This window comes from Crocodylus siamensis, chromosome 11, assembly GCF_052110815.1.
Source record: "Crocodylus siamensis isolate JL-2025a chromosome 11, ASM5211081v1, whole genome shotgun sequence".
In the NCBI taxonomy this organism is placed as follows: Eukaryota; Metazoa; Chordata; order Crocodylia; family Crocodylidae; genus Crocodylus; species Crocodylus siamensis.
In genome coordinates, this window is record NC_143405.1 from 2,774,376 (window position 1) to 2,787,342 (window position 12,967).

The following is a 12,967-nucleotide window of genomic DNA, read 5'->3' on the forward strand; positions in this document are numbered from 1 at the left end:
AACACGTCCTGCCTACAATTCATTTGTAAACTTACCTACTTGTATATTAACCTAGGTTTCATAGGTTTTTTGGGTCAGAAGGGACTTCAGTACATAATGAAGTCTGACCCCCTGCCCTGGGCAGGAAAGAGTGCTGGGGTCAGATAACTCTAGCCAGGTGCTTGTCCAGTCTCCTCTTAAAGACCCCCAAGGTAAGAGAAAGCACCACCTCCCCTGGAAGCCCATTCCAGATTCTGGTAACCCTTACTGTGAAGAAGTTCTTCTTGATGTCTAGTCTAAATCTGCTCTCTGTCAGTTTATGGCTGTTGTTTCTAGTTATCCCAAGGGGCATCCTGGTAAACAGCATCTCCTATCCCTTGCTGCCCTGTGTGCACACTACAAAATAATTGGATTTGAAACCAGAAATAAGAGCTCAGTTTTGTGAAGAAGTTTATAACTTGGTTTTTGCATGAAAAGAGGGGTTCAAGACAAAATTGTTTTCCCCCAAGATTGGTATAATTACAGCTGTGTCTAACAAGGTGTGCTCTTATTACAGGTTGGGCTATGTTATTGTTATCCCCATATCCTATTATAACAGGTACTTTTCATTAAGGAACTTGTGCGCTCTCTCTGTCTCTGACAGACAAGAAGCTGAAGTTTCAAGATTAAATGCACGGGCTTGTCTTTCATGCCTTTATTTCCCCAAAACATGCTTCATAGCTAGAAAGTCAAAGGTTTACTTTATCCTCCTGTCTGCATGACAACCTAATTTGTTCTATTCTGTTTTAGTGTGAAAGAAGCTATAGTCCCCTCTTCAGCATAAAGAGGTGCTGAGTATGTGCTCAGTTCAGAAACATTTTATGTTTTTTTCTCATCTTTGGAAGGTTTTGACACTTCCTTCATGCCCCACTTTGCATCACTGGTCCCCAAACCAAGAAACCCCTGTGACATTGTTCTCTCAGCTAGTCTCAGTTTTAACATTTTAATTTTCCTATAGCTGTGAGCAGAGTGTGACACTGCTCACAGTGCTCAGGATTGCTGACCATGGACCAAAGGCTGGGGAACTGTGTTCTTGATTCTAGACTACACTAGATTCAGAATCCACCTAAATAAGAATACCAGAAGACAAGATGCCCAGATGCTACAGGAAATGAAGCCTCCGCTTAAAGTACTATCTGCTGCTGTAAGATAAAACTCAGCTTTACACATTTTAAATAACTTCAGAACAATGCATCTTCCACACTGGGCCCACAGAACATTTTTGTGACCTGATTAGATAGGACATTTCCAAAGGGATACAAGAGACTACAGAATGGCCTATGTAACAAACCTAGATCCACAATGATGGTTTTAAAAGATAACGCTTTTGCTGGTTGCTATGTCACTTTAAAACCAATTTCACTTGAAGCCTGCTTTACAACACTGGCACCTTCAAATAGTAGCAATATTTTCTACATGTGGCTATATAACAGTAGCCATGAGCTCCACTCCTACAGATGAGTCTGCACAGGTAGCTGCCTCCATCTGTACTGTGCATCTTCAATGTAAAATCAATGCAGGGTCATGGCCTTGGCATAGCCCAGCCTAGTAAAGGTTTGCATGCTATAGTTATATGGGCATTAAAAAAATGCACCTTGATAGAGGCCTCACATCTACTGCCTTGGAAGCAAAGAATAAGGCACCAAACAAAACACAGATAAAGAATGAAATACCATGTTACCTCTCAATGGCAAGTTCTTTGTTAGTAGTTTGCTGGACATAAATCACAATCTTCTTATCAATCCCTTGGCGGAGTTTAAAGCATTGTCTGTCCTTGTCTTTGGGAACTGCACTGTTATTTGCCAGACAGGGAGAAAACAAAACAAAACAAAAAACAACTTAGTGGGTCACTTATCCATATGCCTTGCAAGCATCAAAAACAATAGTCAGACATTTGGTGAAGTCTGTTTTGTACACAACCACACTCAGACCCTGCTTCCATGCAAACTGCAATCACCAACATGAGAGATGGCAACAGAAATCAGGTAATGGTAGGCCCTCGAGTTCTGTATTAATTTAACTATTTCCTTTTTGCTAGGTGGCTTGCTCTGGGATGGTTCCTGCAGCAAATCGGAGGAATGTTTTTAACAGGCTGATGTCTCATCCAACCTGCAAATAATTGGGCTAGTAAGCAATTACATGTTAGAAACTGTGGATCATCTGCAAGCACACTGGGTATTTCCACACAGCACAGTGCAGTGGCAAACAGAGATACCTGTCTACATTCAAAGAAGAACAGCAGCACAGTCACATTTGCAGGATGGCTGCCAGAGCTAACACGTCTAGCTGTGAGGGAGCCACGAAATGTGCAAGATAAGCAACTGAGTGAAAAATGTACACTCATTCCAACTTAGTTTCATCTTTTCTTGACCCAAGCTGACTACACATGTTCCCTCACACCAACTACAGTGTAGGCAAGCCACTTAAATAAGAGGGCATTCAGGATCAGGCCATACATTTGTATTTCAATTGGTGACATCTGAGCAGTACTTTGGATTCTCCAGGACAGAAGCTGCTGCATAAACAGAGGAGGAGATCACCATCAAAAGGATTTTAAAAGCTTCTAGTGGACATAAATCCAAGCAGAGAAATCTCTGTGCCTGTGGCCAGAAGCCAAACACGCTCAGCAAGTCAAAGCTCTTGGCAGCCACGCTACCCTGAGAGAAAGACAACTCAGCAATTCTAAAATGCTATAAATGGTTACATAAAACATTAGAGGGCACTGTGCAGGGCCAGAGAGAGAATGAAAACTGGAAAAAGGCTTTTGAGGAATCAGGATTATCCACTGGCAGACACAACAGACCTCAAAACTACTGCATGTCCTGTGAACTGCAGCCTCAAAAATACAAAAATCTGCTGCAGCACTTGGATTAGAAAATAAAAGCGAGATGAAATCTGAAAACGAGGACTGAGAGGACAAACATTTAGAAATAGGCATGAGCTCCATTACAAAGCTATAATTAAGCATTAGCAGCCAATGGGGAGATTTAGCTTTCTGAAACCACAAGCAGTGGTTTGAATGTCAGTCAAACGGATCACACACCAGAGGAGTGCTAACGCTGGAGACCTGCAATAGCAACACTAGCAGCCTCCTCTCCCTTGATCCTTTCTGTAAGAAGGGCAGAGGTCAATTCTGGAAGCGCAGGTGGCTGCACATCCTGCAGGATTGGGCTCCGAAACAAACTATGCACCTGGGAGTCGCACACATCTCTGGCAGCACCCAGGAAACTTAGGGTTCTCACTATGATGCAGGTGGCCTGCAAGCCTCCAGGAACCACAGGGCATATTGTCCATGATGCTTCACGCACCTGAGCAACACTGCAATCTGTAGAGGCTGCTGGGCTTGTAGTTACAACATAATGGCAGCACTTAATACACTAAGTGTAAGAAGATGAGGTCAGGAGAAGGAAGGAGCATGACCTTGAGACTCTGGCTCAGACTACACAACTCTACAGCCTCAGACATTTATCAAAACGCTCTATTCTTACAGAGAAAAAGAGAATGTAATATTTGTTTTTGTTGGCTCTGGCTCCAAGCTTCCCAAGAGAGTTATTTCTGCCAAAAAAAAGAGCTCTCAGAGTGTTTAACACAGTTTAATTTAATTTATCATGCTCAGAAAGCAAGGGTAAAACTAGTGTTAAAGCAGATTTGCTTCCAAATTTATTTCCGCAAGGACACAAGTTTCAGACCTACAGAAATAAACTCCTTTTGACATGCACAACCTCATCAGTGATTTCTATCGAGTCATTCTATCAGAGTTGATTTAATATCAAAATCAGAATTCCTGCTGAAAAGAATCAGAACATAGTGACAGTCATTTCTGGGTGGTGGTGGTATTTAACAGCAAGCGATGTGGCACTGCTGAGTCTTAAGAGACCAAAAGTGAAAGGGGAAGACATTAGTTTAGACAGGACAGGGCTCGGAAACACTTGCACCATTTTAGGACAGTGACAGGGGAGAAGCTTGGGGAATAGCTTCCTTATCCAGCACCTTGGTGACCTATGATAATGTCCCTGGTGAAGAGAAGAGTTGTGTCATCAATACAACAGACACATTGTCAGGAACATGCTCAACATTATCGGGAGAGCAAACGCCATCTTTTTTGGGCCAATTGCATACTTTTAAAGCAGTTTTGGGGGCTGGAGGGCATGCATGTCTACAAATTAAATGAAAACAGTCAAAAAGGGACCTCTATGTAGGAAAGCAACCTTCTATACCCTGTGTTCTTTTTCTTTGTGTGCCGAATATGCAAGAACCTGTCTGTCCAGCACCAGCCCCGTTTTTAGCGCAGCTACTTTTCTGACTTAATTATACATAAGGCTTCCTATTAGGTCAGAATGTGTTCAAAATTTTATTGTACTATCCTGAGAGCAGGTGATTTGTTATCCCCTTTTGTTGGCAGGGGGAAAGGTCTTGCTAGAGATGCCACTAACTACTTCCAGTGTCCACTGTCTTCAGGGGAGTGATCAGCAGTCAGCATCTTTGAAAAACATGGCCATTGACACCTGCAGTCCTAGATTTGAAATCTGAAGTACTGTTGAATATTTAGTCTCACTCAGCTGTAGTGGTTTATCTGCCCTGCACACAGTGTTTTAAAAACAAAGTGGCACATAAGAACACAGAGAAACATTAGGCAGGCAGCCTTGGACTCTGTGCAATGAAAACCACAAGATTATCCAACTGCAGGGTCCTGAACAAGTTCAGAAAATTGAAAAATTAACCACAACTCTCCTTTGAATGAATACTTCCATCAAAGCAAGGAAGGGATTAGTATACTGCAGAGGATGAACTCTTCAAAAAGAAAGATCTTAGGCATAACCTGTGCTCGTTTAGACACTTCCACTCATTTCCCAACAATACAACCAGACAATAGGCAAGTAGAAACGAGAAAGCTGTACCTGAAATAACCCTTCCCATCATCTTCCTTGATTTCCAGAGATACGGAAAATGTGAAAATGTCACTGTCAGGAGTCTGTGGGGTCATTGTGGCAGAAAGTGGAGTCTGTTTGGCAGATCGGCGGAAGGCAGTGGCAAAGCTGTACAGTATTCGACTCACCTACATTGATAAAGCACCACAGCCATCAGAAGAGATTCAGGCAGGACAAGACAACTGGAAGCCCACTTCTTTTCTTATTAACTAGAATAATGAAAACATGTTGTGCAAGGAGAGAGATTTTGATTCTCAGTCCTGACTGGGATTCTCTCCAAGTACCTTCAGAACATAAGCTACTAAATATGCATTCTCCATTGCCTCAAAAATGCAACTGCTACACATTTATTAACTGTTTTGTTTTTTGTAATAAAAAGTCCATTTCTTCATGATATTCCAAAATGCCTGGCATAGTTGCTCCTAAAAATAGTTACTTCTCCATTTAAGGGGTGTGCTTATAGTAAAAAAACACCACTGTGGGGCCAGTTGTTTATCACGATGTAATTCTGTATCAAGTACGCTCTACTCATGTGGATTTGTGTGCACACAAGCAGCACAGCCTTACCTCAACTCTGATGTCACACTGATTTAATCCAACTGTTCAACAATACCAAATTGTTTAAAAGTGCAAGCTGGCACGATCATAATTAAGCCAGTGCTATATTGCGTGCAAGTCATCTTTGACAGAAGTTTGATTTGAACTTGGCTTGTATCAACTCAGCCAGCAATTTTGTATTCGCACCAGGACTAACTACTAGCTCCTCAAAGACTTAGGAATCAAGTGGCTTTCAGTCCCTTTCTCAAGGTCACCATCAAGGCTGAAAATATGCTGGAGTACAATTGTGCAGCATGGGGTGAATTACTTGGGTGTAAAATTATGGAAAACCTGAAACCCCAATCATGAAGTCACTTTGTAATAAGACTTGCAAGCAACAAATTTGAATTGCATTGGGACGAAATTTGGAAGCGTCTGATCCCCCACAAAAGTGAGAGAGGTCTGGAAATCTGAGGATGCGCTTGCATCTGAAATATAATTTAGGGAGCTAGAACTCCGAGACAAAGATCCCACTTACCGCTTCTTGGATTTCACACCGGAAGACGTGAATCCTGAAGAGCTCCGCATTGTAGTGGCTTTCGGTGAAAGCAAAGCAGTCGCTCTCCGGAGTTCCGTCATGCCCTCGCACACAGAAAAGGATTTTGTAGATTGGGTAATTTGCTATTTCTGTATTTGACTGAGGCTCCAAAAGCCTGTTTAAAAAAAAGGAAAAGAAATGTTGGGCTTGACAAGAACTGCTGTGACCAACAACTTACTGTGAGACTGAAGGATTCTACTGATACCCTGAGAAAGTGTGGTATACAAATCTCATCCCTCAACTGTCACCTACCTTTATAACTACACATGAAATACTGACCCGACCCTAACACCTGCATAACTGCCACACCATGGGAGGTGGCATTTGGCCAGCGCTGAAGCGGAAACTCATTGAATGGGGATTCCATCTGGAGAAACTCCAAGTATCTCCAAACTTGACTGAAATGCTTTAATCTGGGGGAGTGGAGGGACAGGACATATCAGACCAGCAGTGCTAGGTTCAGAGCATTTTAAGTTTTTACTGCTGACTTTTCGTTTCTTTTGTGCCCATCCTAAATTGTAAGCATCCAAAATGCAGCACATACTTTCGTCCACAATTCCCCTCAGCCTTCAGAAAGCAGACCCATTGTAGAGCAGGTCACGTCTGTCAGGTGAGCAATGCTCCTTATGTTTATAATACAATACCCCTTTGCCTGCCCTTCTGTAGCACTTTTTGAGGAGGGAGATGACAACCTCCCCCATGCCCAAGATCCTCCAAACCAAACAATTAGCCAGTCCTGGCCAGAGGCTATAGTTTCATTTCCACAGCATCAGTTAATGCCAGTCCCCACTCCTATTTTTCTCAGACAGCTCAGGTCACCATTCCTTGATGTCCCTTGTGCATAAAAGTTCTGCAAATGGATCCACAGGTCCTTTAGACTTTCTCTTCTTCCATGTGACTTTACACCCCCTTTTATGAAATCTAAAAAAACCACTTAAGCAGCCCGTGTCTTCTCCCATGTGCAAGAAAGCAGCCTGCTCTCCTCTGACAGATGGAATGGTTAACATGGGCAACACCCAAGCCACATACTTCCCTGAACAAGCACCATACCTCACAGTTCCTTCAGACACGTTAGGCACTGACAAGGTCACGTCTAAAGGAATCTGGCACTGGCTTCGTAAGATAGACATCATCCTCAGGGCCTCCACTTCGCTCCTGGGGGCATTCACCGAGGCACAGCCCAAGTACGTGAGCTTGCTGAACACCACGCTGTCTTCGTCCGCTACAGGCGTAAAAGGGCTTGGCTCCTCGCATTCTGCAGTAGAGCACAAAGTTAACACCGAAGAGATGGACCGGAGGGCAGGTGCAGGTGAACCCTCCAGAGCAGGTCTGCAACACCACATGACAAACGCTGCACAAAGCCAGGAGAACAGGTTAAAAAAATGGGGGGAGGGGGATGCCTAAAATCCTCACTTCAAAGTACACTATGGAGAGGAGAGAGCGGTAAGACTGTCCAAGTGCTAAAGATAAGCTCTGTCCATGGGGACTCCCTATTAACATACTGTCAGACTGCTCCAAGTTTCACCCCTTCATGAAGAGCCAGTGCCAGTCTAAGAAGACTTGATTAGAAGCAGCTCCAAGAATGTGATATTGGGAGCTGACCACCAGGCTTTCCTTAAGACAGTTTCCAAACTTTATCAACAGTTTGGACAAGATCTTTGATTCATGTTCTTTGAGCTCCACCCATCTCTCCACCCAAGGGAATCACATGACAGCCCTCTGGCAACAACTGCCACTTAAATGGAAAAGTGATAATAGAAGTATGCACAGACTATTTTAATGCTAAGGCACAGCTTAAAAAGAAAGAGACACGGTTGCTTGAGTCTTTACAGAATTTTACTGAGGATCCTAAAAAAAAAAAAAAAAAAGACAGCTTATTAAGAGTTCTTGCAAAGATTTACTTGCAAGTGAATGCCAGTGGGACAAGGAGGTCCAGTTTAGCAAGGGCATTTTCACACACTGTTCTATTCAGGCCACCTAGTACCTTAAAATTTTACCCAGGATTTAATTTCTGGGTAACTCACCTTATTGAGCTAAGACTTTTGCTCCTATATCACTAACTCGCTTTTGATATCATTGATTCCAAGACGAACATGGGCCGGCAGTGTGGGGACGCGGTCAGGAAGGCCAACCGCACCTTGTCGTGCATTCACAGATGCATCTCAAGCAGGTCCAGGGAGGTGATCCTCCCCCTCTATGCGGCACTGGTCAGGCCGCAGCTGGAGTATTGCGTCCAGTTCTGGGCCCCACACTTCAAGAGGGATGTGGACAGCATGGAGAGGGTCCAAAGGAGGTCACTTGCATGATCAGGGAGCAGCAGGGCAGGCCCTACGAGGCGAGGCGCCGGGACCTGAACCTGTTCAGCCTCCACAAGAGAAGGTTGAGGGGGGATCTAGTGGCCTGTTACAAATTAGTCAGAGGGGATCAGCAGGCATTGGGGAAGTCACTGTTTCCCCGAGCACCGCCAGGAGTGATCAGGAATAACGGTCACAAGCTGGCAGAGGGTAGATTTAAGCTAGATATCAGGAGGTGCTACTTCACAGTCAGGGCGGCTAGGATCTGGAACCAACTTCCAAAAAAAGTGGTGCTGGCTCCTACCCTGGGGTCTTTAAGACAAGGCTAGACAATCACCTTGCTGGGGTCATTTGACCCCAGTACTCTTTGCTGCCACGGCAGGGGGTCGGACTCAATGATCTGCTCAGGTGCCTTCCGACCCTAGAAACTATGAAAACACAACTTGTAAGTTTTTGAAAATTTTAACCCATCTGCTTGGCATGGATATTAAAGCTCCCATGACTTTCTTTAAAAAAAACAAAAAACCCCAAAAAACAGGGGATTTGCTTCATCATCTTTGGACCAAGTTTCCTTGTCTCTCACTCCTTCACTGCAACTGCATGCAGTCTTCAACCCAGATGCAGCTGCATTCACAGGTGTCTATAGGAGAGCAATACACTTCCTGATATCCTTCCAAGTGAAAAAAGCCAGAGCAATTTAAAAATATTAGCCATGCTCATTTGCATTAGAGCAAACAGTTTGGAACTGCTAACTTACTTCCCAAGTAGTGCATGCAACTATATTGTTGGTACTGTTCTGCTGTATGCGCAGATGAAATGATAAATGCAACATGCACTATGCAACACACACATGTACTTGGGCAGGAGGGAGGGAGGGAGAGAGATGGATGCTGGTGGGTATTTCTTCTAACCTTCCTGTGCTGGCTTCACTGGCAGGCTCATCTCGGGTTTCTGGGGTCCTGCCATGGACACTGGGTTAATGGTAGAGGATGCCGAAGCCTCAAGAATGACGGGCTCTTCTCCTTCTCCATCACCCCGACTGTCTTCCCCATGTTCCCGGTCACTTGGCTGGTCTTCCATGGGTGGATCCATCAGCACGTCTTCAAGTTCCTTCTGAAGCTGCTGTTCACTTCCATTACCTACAATCTGACAGTCACAAAATGGAGTCAAGAAGGAAAAAGATTTTTCAGTTAAAGATAAAAACCCTCATGTACAAGGACATACAGATACCAGCATGCTACAAAGATCTCTTCTGTCAATCAAAAATAGCTACCAGAAATCCATACCTATTACCAACTACAATTTAACTTAAATGAAAGACAAATGATTTGGAAACTAAGTTAGTTTGTTTAGTATTTTGATAAAACTTTGCAAAGGTCTCTCAGTGCAGGAACAATCCAGCTCTGGGAAAAAGGAATGAGAAAGTTATCACATAAGCATGTAAACTAGCTCTAAGTGGGAGTATTTATACAGGTCAGCACTACAAAGCTCTATTATGAAACTCACGGTAGCATCAGGGCTGCCAAACAGGCACACACTCAGCGCAACTCCTATACCAGCAAAACCCCTCTCTACTGGTGAAACAGATGATATGGGAAGAGAACCAAAAAGAGCAGGGTCAGGGATGGGTCGGTACCTGGGTCTCCAGAAAAGAAGATGTTTAAGGAAAGTTTTAAACGCCCATATTTCTGCTGCATTTCTTGCAACCACTCACTTAGGGCCTGAGCCTGCATCCACTGAACTCAGCAGCAATACTCTCACCAGCTTAAGTGGTAGAATATCAGACCCCTACTTGAGGAAAGGACAGAGCCAGTGCTTCATCTCCTGCAATGATTCAGACAAACAGAGTGGAAAGGCAAGTGTTCGTAACAGGAGCTGAGGAGAAGTCTGGTAGATGGAAGAGCACCTCTTCTCTTTCAGCTGAGGGCGAGCACTCTTTGCCCCACTACAGTCTGACCCCTGGCATTCTCACTTGACATGCAGGGCACTGGGTTCGATTCCTAGGAAGCAGGGAAAGGATGCTACATAGCCTCCCAACTCTGTCCCTGAGTAAAAGGTGCAATTTCCCTTCTTCTGCACCTGCCCCTTCCACAACATTTAGGAGTCTTTGGGACAGGCTCTCTGACTGGAAGGGCTCTCGCTACCAGGCAGGACTACCAGGCTGGGGAGCATAGGATCAGAACACACCTGCAACGCAAAGCATGAGACTGCAGTACTGGTGTCTAGTATCATTTGTGCTTCTGAAACAAGAAACTTCATATAGCAGAAGCCTGCTAGATGCTGACTAGAAAAATACCCAGTACCCACCGCCACAGTGCACGGGTGGGTAAGATGCCTTACAGATACAGGAGAACAAAGATAATGTCCCTTGAACGTATTTTACCCAGTGGCAGCCATGAGGACTCAACTAAGAACTGCAGCTCTTCCATTACTGGCTGTTATGATTCCCACCTCCTGTGATCTGTCACTTATTTCCACATCCCTCCCACTTCTGGTAAGCTTATCCATTTGCAACAATGCATGCAAGTTAACAGGATGTTGGCTGTGCAGCCGTACCAGGCCATAAGCAGTCTACCACATTTTACAAGCCCCTATCCCGTTTTCCTTTTTTAAATCCTAGCCATGAGACGGAATCTGGAATTTGCTTCTGCTCTCTCTTGCTTCCCTCTTGGAAACGAGATAGTGAGAACAGAAGCAGGGAAAGGAGAAAGAAGAGGACACAGAGCAGAGAGAAGTCTGCACAGATCACTGCTTATGTCCTAAGTAAATAACATGAAGCGTGCTGTAACCAATGCACCATGGGCTACGGTCACACCAAGGGAAAAGCGTAGTTCATGACAGGAGCCTAGAGCAAATCAGACCCTGGCAGCTGCGTACAAGTGGGCAGGCTGCACACTTGAAAACATGAGGAAATTGTCCGATTCATGAAGGAGTAATTCTGCCATGCTGTGGTCAAGGCTACGCTGCTTTTAAAGACTGTTTCAGGCATCTGCAGCTTTCTTAGGACCATCTGACTTGCCCCTATTAAGCTATTCACATGTCCATGGACTTGGTGGAAGATTAAGCCGCCCCATAAACATATGAAATGACAGCCTAGGTTCACAGATTGAAACTGAATCATAATCAACCTGAAGTCACTTACACATGTTAAAATAGGACACCTTCACACGTCATGACAGAGAGGTGAGAAGTAGGAAGTGGCCTGGACTAAGAAAACATTGCGAATGGAGGAAACTCACAGCAGCAGCCACACGAGTGCCCTCAAAAGTAATGGGCGAAGGTGTTCCAGGAAGTAATGGCAATTTCAAAATCAAGCCATTTTGTGTGCAACGATGATATACTGAAACACATCACTTCTCTACGTAGTTGGAAATGATGGGTGCATTTGACAAGGCTGCCATCAGCATCCTCACTGCTGTGCAATTTCCCACTCGTCGTGCACAATGGATTTATTTCAGAACTGCCGTTACTTTCTGAAACACCTTTGTTGTACGGCTCCAAGCCTGAAAAAGTCTGATCACTACTGGCTCCTTTACTTTACTGAGAAGTTGTTTCTGTTGAGCAGTAATCCTGTCGTATCACAATTACCGGCTGCAGGTCTTACGGCTCATCTCCTTCCCATCCCAAGCTTAACTTATGCCCCCCTCAAAACACTTCCCCCTCTTTCACTCACATACCCCATAAGGCATATGCACGCTATTATGACTATGCATAAACCCCCAACTGTATACAGCAGAACATGCAGGGGTAACGTAACAACCTTGATTTTCTAACAGTTTGCCATGTGGAAGCACTAACTAGGAAGGAAGGAAAATGAACACATTATGAGCAGAGGTGAAAGGGGTCATTCCCATAGGTTAGTGAAGTTGTCTGTCCATGTAACTGCTGCAACACATGTTGTGGCAAGCCAAGTTTTTCCACATCTCTTATGACTCTGCCCCACTCCCAAGCTGGAGAAGGTAGCTCCAGCAACTAAATCAATCCTTGAGCCCAATATTCAGCCTGCCAAAGGGATCTATCCAAATGGCAACGATGGTGGCTTCTCACTCACATACCCATCCACTAGTAACAGAACCAGACTTGCTCGGTACATAAAGCTGCAAAATACCCTTCCCCCAGTAACGCATTTCAGTCAATAGTGACCTGGTCCTAATCCAATCCAATGACCTAGGAAGTGAGAAGCTTTCTTAGAAGCTGGCACATAAGGAATGAAACATCAGTTATAAAATAATACCAGTAATAAGCCATCACCAAGCACAAAAAGAGGGGAAGGAGCAGGAGAGAAATCTAGTGGTCATCATTGCAGACTACAAACCAGATAAGGTCTCCATGAGTTGCCGATGCTTTGGTACTCCATGCTAACATAGGAAGCAGTTTCAGGGATTCCCCCCAACATTTTACCTTGGCTGATTTGCCACTAACAGAAGAGACACCACCCCAAAGCAAAGCGTTGTCTTGGAAAACTCAGTAAGCCATGGCTGGCTAAGAACATTCAAATTTGCTCATTTTTTCCTCCATGGTAAAAGAAAGTAAAACTCAAGTGTTTATGATGAGATGGATAAGATCCCTAACGTGAGCTTGAGGCTTTGGAA

The 12,967-nt window shown here is 44.3% G+C and overlaps 1 protein-coding gene across 2 annotated transcripts in view; it reads right to left on the bottom strand.

The window, feature by feature from the left end:
* Positions 1-12,967, bottom strand: part of RABGAP1 (RAB GTPase activating protein 1) — a 91,245-nt gene that overhangs the window by 63,755 nt on the left and 14,523 nt on the right. For both annotated transcript variants that reach the window (XM_090022986.1, XM_090022987.1), the window contains exons 3-7: positions 9,287-9,521; positions 7,132-7,336; positions 6,022-6,196; positions 4,917-5,074; positions 1,700-1,810 (exon numbers count right to left, since the gene is read on the bottom strand). In XM_090022986.1, the coding sequence (XP_089879112.1) occupies positions 1,700-1,810; positions 4,917-5,074; positions 6,022-6,196; positions 7,132-7,336; positions 9,287-9,521 (884 nt within the window). The remainder of the gene's footprint in view (positions 1-1,699; positions 1,811-4,916; positions 5,075-6,021; positions 6,197-7,131; positions 7,337-9,286; positions 9,522-12,967) is intronic.